Here is an 18,771-nt window from a genome sequence, read left to right as displayed (position 1 = left end):
CAATAAATTCACAACTACCTGCAACTGAATCTAAAAAGCAAACTAAGCAATCAAGCAGAACAGAAAGGGAATCATAAATATGGAGATCATTTGGAAGGTTATCAGTTGGGAGGGGGAGGGGGGTGAATGGGATGAAAGATGTAGGGATTAAGGAGTACAAATTGGTAGATACAGTATAAATAGGGGGATGGTAAGAACAATATAGGAAATGGAGTAGCCAAAGAACCTATATGCGTGACCCATGGACATTAACTAAGGTGGGGATTGGCAGAGGGAATGGGGAATACTGGGTAGAGGGGGGCAAAGGAGGAAAATTTGGGACAACTATAATAGCATAATCAATAAAATATATTTAAAAATATAGAATTAGGAAAAATACAAGGTGGAGCAAAAATAAGTTTATAGTTGTTTGTATGGAGACTAATACAATAATTAATAATAACATAAGAATAAACTTCTTGTTTCACATACTCATAACTGCAACTCTGTTTTTGCCCTATCCTGTGTTTTTCAAATTAAAAAAATGAATTTTTTTTAGTACAGATATGTTCCAAATATTGCCTGAGATATTCTAAAATATTATTCATTGTTTACTTGAAATTCAAATTTAACTAGGCATTTTTAATTTTATCTCTAAATCCTACCTATGATCCTTCTATCTTGTGAGAACCTCTTTTAATCTTTTAACAAAGAGTCTTAAACACACATACACGTATATATATCACTTTGTAGTTTATAAATTACTTACAACCAAGAAGTTTATTGAGATCCTGTGAATTTACATTTACTCCTATTTTATAGATGAAGAAATTGAGGTTTAGAAGGAACCAGCTAGAGAATAATTTAGCAATAGGGGATCCTGGGATCTAATAAAGGACATAGTTGCTCAAGAAATATTTTCTTCTTTCCAACCCAGATGCTTTGTTTTTTATTTCATACTAGAGCTTTACAATTTAATTTCAGGCGAGGCCATCTCAATTAATGATGCATTTCAATCACCATGTCAACAGTTCGGCAGTGGTGACCAGGAAGGGATATGAACATGGTCAGGATGATTAGTTTAGCCACAAATTGCGCCGATTCTGTGGCAAATTAATGATGAATTCTTTCAATTCCCATACAGTTCAGCAAGAGGTTCAAAATGATATAATTTTGAGGAAATTACAAGCTTTATTTTAAAAATGAACTCTACGCTACAATAATAAATTTTACTTACATATTTCTAATGTATTATGTCAGTAAAAGTGCTTTAAAAAATAATGCAGAGATAATAGACATCCCAGGTGCCCTCCACCCTCTACATCAGCAGCTTTTCCATTATATTTAGAATACCATGGTACTTTGGTCAGGTAAACATCAGGGAAATTTTAGGAACTAAATTTTTCCAGGTCTCCTTTTTCACCCTTTAAAAAAAACAAAAGATTTTTATTTTTATTTTATTTATTTGTTTTTAGAACGAGGGAAAGAAGAAAGAGAGGGATAGAAACATCAATGTGCGGTTGCCTCTAACACTCCCCCAACTGAGGACCTGGCATGCAACCTAGTCATGTGCCCTGACTGGGAATCGAACCAGCGACACTTGGTTCTCAGGCCCATGCTCAATCAACTGAGCCACAGTAGCCAGGGCTCCTTTTTCATTCTTGAAGATAGCATTGTCTTCCTAGGCTGGGTCTTACTGCATGGGGCAAAATTACACATAATTAATAGAAGTTTGATATCAGTTTTTAATTTTTTCAATTTTATTGAGATATCAACATATAACATTGTATTAGTTTAAGGTGTACAATTTAATGATTTGATATACGTGTATACTTGAAAATTATCACCATAATAAGTTTAGTTAAATATCCATCACCACACATAGTTACAATTATTTTGGTGTGTGTGATGAGAACTTTTAAGATTTATTCTCTTAACAACTTTTAAATATACAATATGATATTGTTAACTATATTTGCCATGATTTATCCCCAGGGCTTATTTATCTTATGAGTGGAAGTTTGTACCTTTTGACCACCTTCACTCATTTTCCCTGAATCCGTGCTCACCCCATCACCAGATTGTTCTCTGAACCTTATCATCAAGCTGCCACAGCTCTCGGTTTTCTCGCAAACCTTTGTGATTGTCCAAGTGCCTTTCTTTGTTCTCCGTTGGCTCCAGTAGTTGAAAGTGTGCCCAGACCTGTCAGGGTCCCAAAAGGGGGAATCTCAGCCAGCACCTGGATGCAGACTGATTGTAAGCCGGACGGACCTTCAGGTGGCAGCTTTTAAAGTATGTAAAAATACCTCCTTGGGGGAATATGGGGAGATGGGTGTTTCCATATGCTCCCTCTGAGCCCAGGAATGATAGCCTCTTAAGAATGGTTTCTCTGTTTTCCCAGGAACTTGAGCTCTGCTGGCCACCAGAGCCAGGCTCTCAAGGGATGTATCCTCTGGGTGGCAGCTGCAAAAGTCAGGCATCAGGCAGGTGCACAAGCTTTGTCCAGGGAGACACCAGTGCCCTGAGCAAGATGGAGGGAGACAGTGAATGTAGAGTCTGCCAGCCTTCCAGGTGTCGGAAGAGTATCACAGAAGTCTTGTTAAATTAGAAGTCTAACCTTCAGGATGCAGCTTGTAAGATGTGCAGATATGTCTCTTTCAGGGGAGGTCTGGGAGATGGGCATTTCTGACAGCTGCCTCTGCTCTGAGCCTTGGGGGAACCAACACCGTAATTTTTTTAAGTTGTTAAGAACTGCGTCTTTGGGATTTCTGGCCAAGATGGAGACCTAGACAGACGCTGGGTCTCCCTCCACAACTAAGAAGGAATACAACTACCTTAAAACTAGAGACAACCAAAAGTTCCAGAAAATCAAGCTGCATGGAAGTCCAACAAACAAAGATATGAAGAAGAAATACTCATCCAGACAGCATCACAGCATGGTGAAATGGATTGCCCTGTACTGATGAATACCTAAGACTCTGCTTCTTACAACATAACAGTAGTGACAGCTCTACCTAAGACACAGAGGCAAACAAACACAGGAGCCTATCAAGATGAGCAGACAGAGAAGTATGGCCCCAAATGGGGAACAGATCAAGATTCCAGTGGGAGAACTAAGTGGTGAGGAGATAGCCAACCTAACAGATGCAGAATTCATAACACTGGGGATAAAGATGCTCACAGGCTTGACAGATATGTGTGAGTATGGCAAATGCATAAGGGAAGATGTGAAGGCTATGCTAAGTGAAATGAAAGAAAATTCACACAAAACCAATGGTGAAGGGAAGGAAACCGGGTTTCAAATCAAGGATTTGGAACATAAGCAAGAAAAACACAGTCAGCAGTACAGAATGAGGAAACAAGAATTGAAAAAAATGAGGAGAGGCTTAGGAGCCTCTGGGACAACTTTAAACATGCCAATATCTGAATCACAGGGATACCAGAAGGAGAAGAGGAAGAGCAAGAAATTGAAAGCTTATGTGAAAAAATAATGAGAGAAAACTCCCCAAATTTGGTAAAGGAAATAGACATACAAGTCCATGAAGCACAGAGAGTCCCAAACAAGTTAGACCCAAAGAGGCCCACACCAGGACACATCATAATTAAAATGCCAAAGGTGAAATATAAAGAGAAAATCTTAAAAGCAGCAAGAGAAAAGCAGAAAGTTACTTACAAAGGGGTGCCTATAAGACTATCAGCTGATTTCTCAAAATAAACTTTGCAGGCAAGAAGGGACTGGCAAGAAGTATTAAATGTGATGAAAAGCGAGGACCTGAAACCAAAATTACTCTATCCAGCAAAGCTATCATTTAGAATGGAAGGGCAGATGAAGTGCTTCCCAGCAAGGTAAAGCAAAAAGAGTTCATTATCACCAAGTCATTATTTATGAAATGTTAAAGGGACTTATTTAAGAAAAAGGAGATCAAAACTATGAACACTAAAATGACAACAAACTCAGAACTATCAACAACTGATTCTAAAAAGTAAAAACAAAATCCAACTAAGCAAACCAGAATACGAATAGAATCATAGGTACAGGAAGGATATCAGCTGGGAGGGGGAAGGGGGAGAAATGGGGATATGGTGCAGAAATTAAGAAGCATAATTGGTTGGTACAAAATAGAAAGGGGAAGTTAAGAATAATATAAGAAAGGGTGAAGCCAAAGAACTTATATGCATGGTCCATGGACATGAACTTAGGGCGGTGGGATTTCTGGGGGAAGGGGGGTACTGGGCAGAGGGGAGCAAAGGGGAAAAATTGGGACTACTGTAACAACATAATCAATAAAATACACTTAAGAAAAAACAACTGCATCTTTGTTCACTACAGCTTTATAGATCTCGTGGATGCAATTTCCTGTTGACCTCCAGAGCTACAGCTTTGGGGACCTATCCCTCAGGTAGAAATCTGAAAGTTGAGGCACTAAATGTTGGGTCCAAACCCTTCACTCCTCAGGGAGAAGCTGGGAGGTAGGAGTTCCCTCGGATTGCATGTGGCTGTTCTGGGGGTAGAGTATATGGTAACAGTGCCTCAACTCTTCCTGGCCATGTTGAGAAGGATTTTTTCCTCCTTTGCCTGTTGTGGAGTAATTACTCACCTAGTCTCTGGGTTCTTTGAGGGGGAATTGTTCCATGTGTGGCTGTTGGAGGAGGTGCGTTCAGAAGCCTGCTAGTTCACCATCTTAAACAGGAAAACCAATTTTTTAAAATAAGAAATTCACCAATTATTTTGGTCAATTAATTAACTTGCTTTAGGAGAATAGAAAGAAATAAAGTGTATTGTGAGTATTTTGATATATTTAGTTGTTGCTAAGATTCACTGAAGGCCTTAAGGCAAAGAGTTTTAATTAAAGAAATAAATGGGCAGGACTCTGCCTGCTCAGCTTCAGAGTATGTTAGTATTTATGAAGTTGGGGTTCCTTTGCATTAATTGAATAGGAAACATGGTTTCTTTATTAAGCAGTACTCTTTAATGTAGTTCCTAGAGTGCTGACATAAGCTATACAAATGCATGCCTTCTGGTAATGTTCCATCTTCATTTTCTCCTTCTTGCTTTTATAGCATGGGTGTGCTCAGCTTTAGGAATAGAAAGATGAAAAAGATCCGGACCATGCCTTAAGGAAAACATGATCAAGTAGGGGAGACTAGCATCTGAACAAGCCATTAAAAGAACATGATACATACTGGAGTGGCAGTAGGCACAAGATATAGAAAGTGCCCGGACAAAGGAGACTGACTCGAGGGGATAGTGTATGAAGAAAGATTTGCAGAGGGAAATCTTTATATCATCAGGCTGTTGAGGGATTAATGGAAGTTCACCAGGGAAAAAAGATGGGAAAGGGCGTTCTAGGCCAAGCAAACAGCAAGTGCAAAGGCATGCCGTGTTTGGAGAAGTACAATGTACTTGGTATTCCTGAAGTATAAAGGCCAAAGTGGAGCATTGTGGGGACTGATACTGGAGACATGGGGTGAGTCTGTCATGCAGTGTTTTATATGCTGTGTTAAGGAGCTTAGAGTTGACATTGTTGACACTGGAGGTCCATTAAAGTAGGGGAATAATTTGGTCAATTAGCATTTTATAAAGATCTGGTGGTTGTATGGCAGGCAAATGGAAGAAACACAGTGGGGCTGGTTAGGAAGCTACTGTATTGCACTAATCTATATCATGAGTAAGGGGCCACAGGAATGGCTGAGATAGATGTGACAGATATTTAAGAATAAAAACCTATATATCTTGCATGTGATATAGTGATGGAAAAGTAGAAGTCTAAGGATTTCAGCATGAGTGTGGGATTGGGGGTGGCCGATCAGTACAGTTTTGGACAGAAGGAATGTAATGCCATCATTTACACCAAGTAGATATGAACTCAGCCTGGAAGTGGAAATGAGTAGTATTTTAGAAATTTGGAGGATGAGGTACTGATGAAACACCATGTAGAAATATCCTTTAGGCAGTTAGATTTATGTGATTGGAGTTCAGGGTAAAAGTCAGAGCTGCATACATAACTTTAGGACTCACCAGCATGCAGGCTATCATTAAAGCTAGGGGCAAGTTTGCCCAACAGTGAGAAGGAAAAGGGCAGATGGTGCAATTTTAAGAAGCTCCAATATTCATGATGCAAATAGAGAAATGCTAAAAATAAATGATCAAAGAGATAGGGGAATTAGAAGAGTTTGCTGCCAATATTTCCATGAAAAGGATGTGATTTTTATTCTTAAAGCATTCCCAATGTGTTTAGGTTAAATCATATTCATTAAATAAAAGAAGAAAGAGAATAAGGAAAAGGAGGGTGAGAGAAAGAGGGAGGTCGATTTTATTTCCCTTCACTCATTTCAATTTTTATTTTTTATGACAGTACTCCTACTGTATGTTCCAGAAGATTTTCATATTTGCATCATAATTTGGGAGAAGTCTTAACTCAAATATTGTTTTGACATGAAAAGCCAGAGAATTTTATATGATATGAAGCTAGAGATGCTATACTACTCTTTATATCATTAAAAGGAAAAAAAAAAAAGTAGTAGTGTTTACTGTCTGAAATTTAAATAGAAAATAGAATGAACAGAAATTGATAATGTTTTGTTTTAAGTAAATTTTTTACTGGAGTCAGGTTGACTGGGCTTTACAGCCACCTAAGGACATTTTTAGTGCTTAAGTAGCAACTGGAAAGCCTCTTTCTAAAAATGTAGTACTATGTGGAGAAATAACTCATCAAACTTCTTTCAAATCTCTTCCATATATATATACCTTATAATGAAGTTACTTTTCCTTGAAGTACCTTAGACTTCAAACCAGAACCCTTGCTATGAAATCAGCTTCCATTAAATGATTAAGCCTCATAAAAATCACTGAGATACTGTAGCCCAGCGGTTCTCAACCTGTGGGCTGCGACCCCTTTGGGGGTCGAATGACCCTTTCACAGCGGTCACCTTAGACCATCAGAAAACACATGTATAATTATATATTGTTTTTGTGATTAATCACTATGCTTTAATTATGTTCAATTTGTAACAATGAAAATACATCCTGCATATCAAATATTTACATTACGATTCATAACAGTAGCAAAATTACAGTTATGAAATAACAACGAAAATAATTTTATGGTTGGGGGTCACCACAACATGAGGAACTGTATTAAAGGGTCATGGCATTAGGAAGGTTGAGAACCACTGCTGTAGACCTTTTCACAACCAGAATTAAGTTTTATAAAATTGTTTAAAAAATGCAGCTGCAAATGCCTATACTTAAAGAAATGGAGCATATAGAGAAAAGGGACCTTGAGAGGTTGGTCACTGCTTACCCCTTCCCCTCTGTGCCACATGACAGCTAACTAGCTTGGTGCTTCAACATTGCCAATGAAAGCAGTTCTGAAGTCTGCCACGGTGATGTTCATTGGGGAGTATTTCTAAAATCTAGTGGGTAGCAAAGGGACTTTGTCCTGAAATTCTTGGTCTATCAACCTTTCAACTCCTTTGCACTCTTTGCTTTCCTTATATAATTCAATAATATCTTTATTCACATTGAGCCAGGTTAACACATTGACTTTGTGACCAGATGGAATGAAATAAAATAAGCTATGTGTTTAAAATGCATTGATTCATATTTCCCTAGTTTTCAGTTCCACAATGATATGCTTTGATTTCCTATTTACTAGGGATTTTAGGAATCTTGTAAAGTCTAATATAAACACATTGGAATGGTGATGGAAGGAGACATAACTTGGGGCAGTGAGCACACAATACAATATACAGATGATGTATTATAGAATTGTACACCTGAAACCTACATAATTTTATTAACCAATGTCACACCAATAAATTCAATTAAAAAGTTAAAAACAATAAAAAATGAAAACTATCTTGACAATAAAATAAATAAATATTAAACATACTGGTATTATAGAAGACATATTTAAATAGAAAATATTCTACTGCTTCTAATTGGTTCCTCAGGATCATGCTGGAAGCTTTGTGCTGACAATAGAATTTAGCTGCTTTTGAAATATTGCCACATGGCTTTCCATTACATGCTGTTTCATTTTGTGTTAAACGTGTCTTAAATAATGTACCCTTTTTTTGTAACATTTTCTTAAATGTCAGTTTACCTGTTTGTTTTTTTAAGATGAAATGTTTTTACAGTGATTCTGAAAATACTTGGGGAAAAAAAATTTCTGTGATGTGTGCTAATAGACCTATTTAATAAGGCCATCTAGGGAAAAAATGAAATTATTTTAAAATTGCAGTTCTAACTTTTTCATATAGTGATAAATACTGCTGAATTGCTATAAAGCTCTACCGTGTATTCAGGGATAATAATTAAAATATTTATCAAGCAGGAGGGCAGGGGCACTGCCTTGTTGGAATGGGAACTGGTCTTAGGTCAGGCGCAGGGTCCCGATGCCTCCTGGTTACAGGTGTTAACGTTTAGGTACTGGGTTATAGGTGAGTCCAGGTGCTAGGGCGGGGCCCCAGCCACAGGGGTGCATTGAGAGGCTTAGGACAGCAGCCAGATACCAGCCATATAACAATATGTAGCACTGTAACAGCCAGTACTGCTGGACCAGGACATCCTGACTAATTTCATCCCCATGTGAAATTCAAGATTGTAGGTGACATTTTTGTTGGGGATTGATAGAAATAGACCTCAATGGTGTGAAATCACATCTGGACCTTCCAAGCTGTTAGTTTGTCAGTCTTCTGGGTGCTTGATAGAGGTGGTACAGGAGGCAAAAAGGAGACTCAGAGCAGCATCACTGAGTTGATGGATCTTGTCCATTGGACAGAAGGTACCCTAGAATGCAGGGGGGGGTCAACTAGTTATTGTCTTACTATTGTATCCCCAGCACCTAGACTTCCTGACAGTTAATAATGAATAAATAAATGACTAGAGGTGAATGTCAGGCTGTTTCAAGATGTACATTTTATTATTATTCAGGTATGGTAAGGCTAACACATTAGCAGACCACCGCTATAGAAAATATAGTTTGTTAGTCCCAGTTCTCAAGAGGAGAGGGCACATCACTGCATGGAGGGGCCACACAGGGAAGCACCAGAGCCCGTCAGAGGCAGAGGGTGTGAGGGGGAAATGTAGGCAAGAGCCTTCATTGTGATTTCTGTGGGAAAGAACTAGTGAGGCTGGGTAAATAAGCTTAGGGATGGCTAGTTTGGGTAATTTCAGTGAGCTTTAGGGTGTAGGGGCTGTCTCTAGTTGTCTTGTACCTGGCATTGGAGTGATTGGGCAGAGCGTAGTGGCCCGGTAGAGGAGGTGATGGATGTATGGACTTTGGACTGATTAGTAGGCATACAAAAGGACTTCTCACAGACTAGTGACTTACCATCTCCAGAAATAAGCTAGCCCTGAGAAGGGGCAGTCTCTCAGGGTCACCAGGGCCCCTGATATCAAAGCCTCAGAAATAAAGAAAGTAAAAAAACATCATTAGTGCACTGGCCACACTTGGGAAATGATGCATATATTCCTTTTATTCTTAAAGGTGTAATGTAGACAAGCAGAAATGTTTTCTTTCTCTTTGCTTCCACATTTCTTTGTATACCTATGCGTACTTGTAACATAATATTTAATGATAATACTTATAGCTAAGATTTATTAAATCCTTACTCTGTGTTTAGCACTTGTGTGATACCTTTACATGCATCAACCCAATTAGTGTCCACAACATCCCATGCAGTATGCATAGTTTATATTCTGATTTTATACAGGAGAAAATAGGAGCCTTGAGCAATTACATAACTTAGTCGAGGTCACATAGTGTGGCTATATGATGTTCTTTATTCTCTGTGCTGTACTCTGTCTCCAGTTACTTTCTTGGGAGTCCGTTGATGCAGGTAGTTTCAGCAGTACAAAATGTTGACCAAGTCTTCTCACCTGTGTATGTCCAGTCTTCGTCACTGGGCAGGCACCATGTAATCCTTTGCGGAATCAAAGAGTAAAGCTTCCATCACCTTCCTCTTGAATTTGAGCAGCCTGAAAAACAGCGCATTGTTTAGTGACAGTGGAGGAGCTGTCCTGGAAGAAAGAAAACATGTTTTATGGCTTCCTGTTCTTTATTTGACATTCTCTGAGAGTGGGAACTTGGGAAGAAGGAAATGTATGACTCTGCAAATGGTTATTTCTGTTTTGTGGCATTTATGCCTTACTTAATCTGGGTTCCACAGATGCTTGCTTTGTAGGACATGGCCTTTAGAAAGAAGTGTGTGAGATGTGTCCTTGGAAAAATAAAATAAATGTGCAGAATGTTTTACAACCCAGGAATGCTAACGGGAGAGACTGAGCTCCCACACTTGTCATCTAGTGGCATTCCTGATTGTCTCTTCTGCTTTACCTTCCCAGCTTGCCACCAGTCCTGTTTCGGATGTGCAGGGAGGAGCCTGCACAACTGCACAGCCTGCAGGCCTTCCCATGTGCTGATGGATGGGCAGTGCCTCTCCCGCTGCCCAGATGGATACTTTAACCAGGAAGGCAGTTGTACAGGTGAGTGTGCAACATGCTGGGGCATATTTCCTAGACCCCTGTTTTGTCTTCATAATGCAGCCAGACACTCTAATTAGAAACCTTGTCATACCGCGGGACTGTGGATTGGGCTGTAAATCCTTGTCTTGAACTTGTAGGAGTAAATTCAGTTCTCCAATAAGGAAGCATGAGAGAAGTGAAGAATTAGAATCAGCCTTACCCTATGCATGCGGTGAGGGATGAATTTGACAGCAGGCACCAGGGAGACAAAGTACTGCAGGCTCTAATGCATTTGTGTAGTGTCAGGCATTTGGCATGACCTCTGCAGTTCTCAGCCCCACTCTCCCTGGCTACAGCCGCATAAAGCAAAAGGAGAAAGAGATACTCATTTTTTTTCTTTGACAGGTCAGTGTCATGTTTTTAAGAGCACTTTTATATGTCAGTGATAGTCTAGACATTAGTAGGTGAGATTAGTGCAGGGTTTTATTGGAATTAACAAAACACTACAATAGAAGCACCTTGTTGTAGCACTGTGTTTGCTTGTATCTATAGGGGGGAAAAAAGACCAAACACATTCTATCATGATTACTATTTTATTTCTTTTTTTTTAAGTATATTTTTTGATTATATTGTTACAATAGTTCCAATTTTTTCCCCTTCGCTCCCCTCCGCCCAGCACCCCCCTTCCCCAACAATCCCCTCCCCAAGTCCATGCCCATGGGTCGTACATACAAGCTCTCCTGCCTCACCCTTTCATATATTCTTCTTCTTTTTTTAAAAAATAATTAATTAATTAGTTAAATATTTTAACAATAAAAAATAACAATCCCTCCCTCTCAGACTTAAGACCCTTTACAATCTTATAAAGGATAATGGACGAAGGTCTCAAGCTCCTCTAGCTGCTTCAAGCTGGACATGGTCGTCGTCCTACCTACCCTTGGGTCAAGAAATCCCTAATAAGAGTGGGGTTGTGGGGGCAGGGTGGCCTTCCCACAAGGGGAAGGATTGTGCAGACTCCAGGTTGGTTGGCTGTCTCTGGACAACGGCATGCTTGGTTTAACAGGCTGGCATCCTTGTTGTATTCTGGGGGTTATTTCTAATAATAAACTTGTCGACACCAGCTTACAGGAAAAAGCCCCATGTTATGAAATTGTATTGCATCTATTTCTAGAGTCAGAAAACATGTAGTAAATTTGTAAAAATTTAAAAAATAAACCAATACTTATTAGATCCATCTAACCTCAAACCCCAAAGAGCACATTTAATGTGAACACAAATTTAGATGAATTTTCTTTTTCTAAGTACCTTTTTGATCTCTCTAGGCCCCTGATGGGTTGCTTTCCTTTAAACTCTTGATCATGCTCTGAGGGGTGTGTTCCTAGTTTCTTTGTCATTGATGTTGTCCTTGAAAACTGTTGTCAGCCCTTACATGCTTTCACACTAGCCTGGTTGGTGTGTGTGTGTGTGTGTGTGTGTGTGTGTGTGTGTGTGTGTGTCTTTGCGCAAAGCCATCTAGGGTAGTCGAGTCAGAGTCGCTCTAACTCACCTTTGCCCCTGCCCGCGTGAAGCTAGAAGGTGGATGGTACTGTGAGCACCAGGGCCACCAGGTCACTGGAAACATTTGGGGAGGTGGAAACCTTCTGGAGAACACTAGGAGCTTCTGCATGGGCGTTTTCAAAGTTAAGAGCCTCAGGAATGTAGAAGGGGTGATAGTTAATGCAGGCTTTCTAATCAGCACTTCATTTTCTTGCTCACTTGCTTTTTAAAAAAATAACTCCTTATCTTTTTTTGGCCTCTGGCCATAACTGAGAAGCTGTTGACTTTACTCAGAATCTGTGCCTTTGCTTTTCACCAGCTCTGTGCCAGAAGGGAATTCTTTGTCAACAGTTCCAGCAGGTTCTACCCAGCTCCAGTCCTCATCTCCCCACCTCTTGGAATCAGACATGCTTGGACCTCCTTGTTCTTGGCAGAGAAATCCTTAAATCTCCTTCCCCGAGCTTGCTCCTGCTACTGCCTTGCAGTTCAAGTGCAGCTGCAGCCCACTTTCATTCCCTGCCTTCCTTCTCTTTATTGCCTCTACCTACTGTGATTCGCTTGTTTTTTTTTTTTTTTAGTGTTGTGCCTCTTGTTAACTTGATGGTTTTCCTGGGGAAAACATAGCTTTGACATTATTTGGTCTGAGGAATTGATCTTCAAACATAGCACATGATAACCTCCAGGAAGAGGACTTTTTCTGTTCTCTGTATTTTAATTAAGTATTGCTACCTAGACAGGCACCCAAATTGTGCCATCTGTCTCTGGTGAGAAGGTGTAGTACTCATTGCTGTGTATAGTTTCCCCTTTGCCTGTCAGGAATTTCTGAGCAGTGAAATGTCTCCCTCTTTTCTTTTCCCCGCTCTCTTTGAATCGTGGTGTTTTAGGGAAGGGGAGTCTTACCACTCTCTTTTCTGCTTTGTCATTTTGATTTGAACTTCCTTATTTACATAGTTGGGAATGGTCATAATGGCCCCTCTGGAATGTGTGACCAATTACTCTGATTTTTATGGTTTTAGATTCCATGTCCTATTCCTGGATGGCCCTTCCATTGAGTCCAAAAAATGCATTCTCTTGGTCAGGCCTTAAGGTACATCAAGCTTGCTCAGGAATTGTCAAAGGATGAGCAGTGTTTGAGTTTTGCTCTTAATGTAATTTGTGGAGTGCATTAAATACTTCATGTATTTACATGTTGAGCTGCTAATTCCAATCCTGGTTTTTGCTTTTCCCCTAGAATGTCACCCCACCTGCAGGCAGTGCCATGGCCCGTCAGAATCGGACTGCATTTCCTGTCACCCTCACATCACTATTAATGATGGAAACTGCAGGACTAGCTGTAAAGAAGAGCAGTTCCTCAACCTTATGGGGTACTGTGCTGGTGAGTGGTATTTCCTCACGGTCTCAAAATCACTGGCCAGAGTCTGGTGGGTCTTCATTCCAGGCTTTTGAAGAGCTTAGCCAATTAAAAACCCTTTGGTTTCAGAAGACATTTGTTTCATGTCTGGGAACTGACTACACTGCTTCCTATCAGACATTTAGTAAATATTGGAAGATTCAAATGGAATCTTCTACTAATATTCTTGCAATTTATAAAAAAACTTAGAACCTCATATTAATGAAGATTGGAGTCATAATAGTAGTACTTTCTGTGCATGTGGCACACTTCAGCTTAGCAAAACTGTGTTTTCAAAACAGTCTCTCTGAAGACCATCTCCCTCTTGCCTACATTATTTCTTGCCTCTTGCTGTGGAGAGCTTTTGTAATCAGCTCCAGACACCGAAATTTAGGGAGATTAACCCAAAAGTAAATCAGTTGCCTCAGGAGTTGGGAGTTTTCCTCCTCATTTAGAACTGAGATCTCAAAAAGAAATCAATTAGGAAAGCAGCATGGGATTTGGGTAGTAATGAAGGAGCCGTCCAGTGTTTGTGGTTATCCATTCATTCATGCAACAAGTATCTTTGAATGTCTACTGATGATCAGATGCTCAGAATACAAAAAAATAGTGCTGAATAAGACAAGGACTCTGTTCTCAAAGAACTAATAGTCTGGAAAGAGCAATTTATAGACTAGTGGGTCATTATGTACTTCTTGACCCACTTTTGCCAATTTAGGAGAAACTTGAAGAGATGTGCTTGTGCAGCTGTTGGCACATCTCTGAATGGCTTTCCTGGGAGGCATTCTGGGGTGCCACTGTGCAAGTGAGAAAGGTGAGAAAGCCAGAATCTGATTGGATATGTGCTGCAGGGGTGTAGTTGTCCCTGGGCAGGTGCGGCCCAGTATCTAGATCATAGTATGAGCAGGTACATTCAGCCTAGGACAGTGTTGCTATTTTAGTTGTCTAGTTCGGGAGTCGGGGGGCAGAGCAAGCCAATAACAGTGCTTCAAGTCTATCTCGTGGATGGTGGTCCTAGGGATTCCTTCCTTTTTGCACATGGTCTTTGCTATAGACATTGGGGTTTAAAGTCTATATTCTAGAAAGACTGTACTGTCAAGAGCAGGGTTGCAGCCAAAAATGCTGGAATTCAGGGCAAAAACCAAACTTTGGTTGAGTTCAGAGGAAAGAGAAGAAAAAGATATGGAAAGCATTGTGAAGGAGGTAGGAGTTATTCCTCGATCCTAGGATTAAGTTAGGCAGATGGAGCTCAGGCACACTTTCTGGGTGGTTCCACTGGGAGACAGCACAGAGGAAGAGCATGTGGGCATTCATGGCCAGTGAGAGGTCCAATTTGGCTGAAGAACATGGTTTACATTAAGGCATAGTACAGTATGCCTTCAGGTTATACAGTTTCAGGTCATAAAGTTTAGATGGAATTTTGTGGGCAATATAGCCATGAGAGTTTTGGAGGTGACTATGTTATGTGCAGGAAATCTGCAAGCTGTGTTGGAGATGAACTGGAGCAAGGAAAGGTGACAGTCAAGGAGAGGAGTTAGAAGGTAGGATCTTCATTATGGTTTTTCTGTTTCCAACCTATTCAGCATGTGGACCTTAAAATTTTTATGCTGGGGAAATTTTTTAAAATAAATATTTATATAAGGAGATTGGAAATATTTAATTTTTAATGAGCTCTATTCTCTCCAATGTCCAGAGCCCTCTTGGAGAGTAAATTAGGTGATTAGGAGTGCATTAATTTTTTAAGGCTAATAGGGGATCTTAGAATAAAGAATCATGGGACTAGGCTAAATGAATCTGGAAATCCCTAGCCACAGAAGAGCAGGTTCCACTAAAAAAGCTGCAATGAACAAACCCTGGCTGTCCTGAGCATTAAGTGTATTAAGTAAAGGTTTTAAAATAAGAAAACCATTGTCCAGGACTTGGAAATCCTTTGTTGAATAGAGACTGGTGAATGAATGTCTGGTATAGAGAAATTTGACCAGTAACTTCAATTGTTGATCTTTCAGAGATGTGTATTGATCTTGAAGTTTACTTTCCAATAAGTATATGTCACTTTCAAACACCTCCCACTTCTCTCTGTAGCATTGGAATTCATTTATTCATTTACTGCTTCATCAAACATTTATTAAGCACATGCTCCATGCCAGCCACAGTGCTGGACTCTGGGGATGCAAAGATGAATAAGATATAATGCTTGCATACAAGAAACACAGACTGTAAGAAGGAATGTGTTGAATGTGATATTGATGTGGACATGAACTAAGTCTAAGGGACAGTACTCCAACCCAGACCAGAGGGTGTGTGTGTGTGTGTGTGTGTGTGTGTGTGTGTGTGTGTGTGTGTGTATACAGTGGGTATGGAAGGCTTTCTGGAACATTTAATAACTGAGATGATTTTTGAAATATTGAGAGGGGTTTGAAGATTGAGAAGAGAGAGCATTCCAGAAAATGGGCCAAAGAATATTCAGGCACCAACAAAGAGTTAATTAGAATGCCAGCCCTTAGTATGGGAGAGGTGGGACTAGGGAGAGGTGGGACTAGCAGAAGGAAGTGGGGCCAGGTCATGAGGCCTTTGTATTTTCTGTTTAAGGAGAACATACTTTGTCATCAAGGCTGTGGGGAGCTCTTGAAGGTTTTTAAGAAGAAAGGTGTTATGGTCACATCTTGTAAAGGGAAAGATTTGTGAAAGATTGTTGGCAGGAAGACAAGGTGGGGGACAGAAAGGCCTTTTTTTTTTTTGGTTTTTCAATTACAGTTGTCCCCTTTTCCCCTAATTTCTCTCCCCCACCCAACCCACCCCCTCTCCCGCAATCATATCCCTCCCCGTTGTCCATGTCCATGAGTCATTTATACACATTCTTTGACTAAACCCTTCCCTTACTTATCCCCCTTCTCTCCCTCCCCCCTCCCCCCTATTGACTGCTATTCTGCTGTTTGTTCTATTTAGTTCTTTTGTTTGTGTTGTTCTTTAGTTTCCTGTATTAGGTGATATCATATGGTATTTTGCTTTCTTTGCCTGGCTTATTTCACTAAGCATAATTCTCTCTAGTTCCATCCATGTTGTTGCAAATGGCAGGAGTTCCTTCTTTCTTTCTGCTACATAGTATTCCATTGTGTAAATGTACCACAGTTTTTTGATCCACTCGTTTACAGATGGGCACTTAGGTTGTTTCCAGCACTTGGCTATTGTAAACAGTGCTGCAATGAACATAGGAGTGCATAAATTCTTTTGAATTGGTGTTTCAAGATTCTTCGGGTATAATCCTAGTAGTGGAGTCGCTGGTTCAAAAGGCAGTTCCATTTTTAATCTTTTGAGGTAATTCCATACTGTTCTCCATAGTGGCCGCACCAGTCTGCATTCCCACCAACAGTGCAGTAGGGTTCCCGTTTCTCCACATCCTCGCCAGCACTTGTTGTTTGCTGATTTGTTGATGATGGCCATTCTGACTGGTATAAAATGGTATCTCATTGTGGTTTTTATTTGCATCTCCCTGATGGCTAATGATGTTGAGCATTTTTTCATGTGTCTATGGACCTTCTGTATGTCCTCTTTGGAGAAGTGTTTGTTCAGGTCCTTTGCCCATTTTTTAATTGGGTTGTTTGCTTTCTTGATGTTGAGTCGTATCAGCTCTTTATATATTTTGGAAATCAGTCCCCTGTCTGTGATGTCATTGGCAAATATGTTTTCCCATATGGTTGGTTTCCTTTTCATCTTGCTGATGTTTTCTTTTGCTGAGCAGAAACTCTTTAGTTTGATGTAATCCCATTTATTTATTTTTTCCTTTATTTCTCTTGCTTTAGGAGATGTATCCATGAAGAATTTGTTACGTGAGATATCTGATATTTTCTTGCCTATGTTTTCCTCTAGGACTTTTATGGTGTCACGGCTTACATTTTAGAAGGTCGTTGTAAAAATCCAGGTAGAAGATGAAGGTCTTTAATGAGAAAATTGCTGAGAGAATGAAGAGAAAGGGCATGTCTTCACTAAGTATTAATTATGTATTAGGTTGGCCCATATGAGGTTGATATTTTGTGGGCACAAATGGTCAAATAGTGGCAATTTCATACGGCTCAACCTAATACATGAGTTCCCCTTGTGTGGAGTGATACATTCCAAGACCCCCAGTGGATAGTACCAAACACATTTTGCTTTTTCCTATAAATACATACCTTTTTATTTAAAGGAAGCACTTTGTGGCTTCCCTTGTGCACATTCGAATTGCCAGCATCATTACTCTTGCACTTTGGGGCCATTATTGATTAAAATTAGGGTTACTTGAACCCTGCAACAGTTAATCTGAACCCAGATGGCCTAAATCAGGGGTCCCCAGCCCTGGGGCCATGGCCTTTTAGTAACCAGGCTGCACAGCAGGAGGTGAGCGGTGCGCAAGTGAACAAAGCTTCACTTGCATTACCCCCTTATAATCTGCCTCCTGTCTCTTCCGTCCCTGCCCCGCCCCATCTGTGGGAAAATTGTTTTCCATGAAACTGGTCCCTGGTGCCAAAAGGGCAGGGGTCCACTGGCCTAAGTGACTATGGGGCAGGTAGCATATAGAGCATGGGCACACTGGACAAAAGAATAATTCACATTTTTGCGGGACAGCGTGGGAATGGTGCTGGATTTCATCATGCTACTTAGAACAGCATGCAATTTAAGACTTATAAATTATTTACTTCTGAAATTTTCCATTTCGTATTTTAGAACAGTGATTGACAAAAGGTCACTGAAACCATGGGGAGCATAATTGTGGATAAAGGGAGATTACTGTAGAAGAAACAGAAGTTGCTGATCTCTTAACCCTGGGCGCTGAGGGAGAGGGAGTTTGCGGTATGATTTCCAGGTTTCTGGTCAGGTGAATTCAAGGAATGGGAGTACTATTTACCTAGACCAAAATAAGAGGATACTGTGTTTGAATTTTGAGAGGTTGAATATGGGGTGACCCCTGGACACCCAGAGGCAGCCGTCCAGGAGGAGGTCGAAGACCTAAGTGAGCACAGACTTTTTTAACTGTAACCACCAGGAGCTCATCTGCTATCTTTATTTTACCCTGAACCTAAAGTCCTGGAATGTTTCTTTCTTTTTTTTTTTTTTCTTAACCGAGGTGTTGCTTGAGTCTGGTCATAGTTAATCTCCTCTTAGCCCAACTCAGGAAGGTGTTAGGAAGAGTCCTGTGATGATAGACAAAGCAGGGGATAATCCGCCCCAGGCAGTGCCCGCAGTGGAATGCATCTTCATCCTCCTTGGGAAGTGCTGGCACAGGGGCAGCCTTGGGGAGGGCCCCTCTCTGCTCCCTCTGTCATGTGTGAGCTTTGCAGGGTGGTGGGGTTTACTCCCAGGATTTATCCTCTTATCTGAGCTGTACCTAAGATCATCATCACAGACCTCTTAATTGCAC

General features: G+C 40.3%; 1 protein-coding gene across 1 annotated transcript in view; it reads left to right on the top strand.

Moving 5' to 3' along the window:
- The window catches only part of FRAS1 (Fraser extracellular matrix complex subunit 1), a 461,942-nt gene that overhangs the window by 237,988 nt on the left and 205,183 nt on the right, over positions 1 to 18,771 (top strand). Inside the window, exons 19-20 of the mRNA XM_090266724.1 lie at positions 10,331 to 10,471; positions 13,218 to 13,361. Of these exons, the coding sequence (XP_090122850.1) occupies positions 10,331 to 10,471; positions 13,218 to 13,361 (285 nt within the window). The remainder of the gene's footprint in view (positions 1 to 10,330; positions 10,472 to 13,217; positions 13,362 to 18,771) is intronic.

Source organism: Furipterus horrens, unplaced genomic scaffold (genome assembly GCF_987537825.1).
Source record: "Furipterus horrens unplaced genomic scaffold, mFurHor1.1.pri manual_scaffold_2, whole genome shotgun sequence".
NCBI classification, from domain to species: Eukaryota; Metazoa; Chordata; class Mammalia; order Chiroptera; family Furipteridae; genus Furipterus; species Furipterus horrens.
Note: the sequence above shows the minus strand (reverse complement) of the source record. Positions and strands in the feature narration are given on the sequence as shown.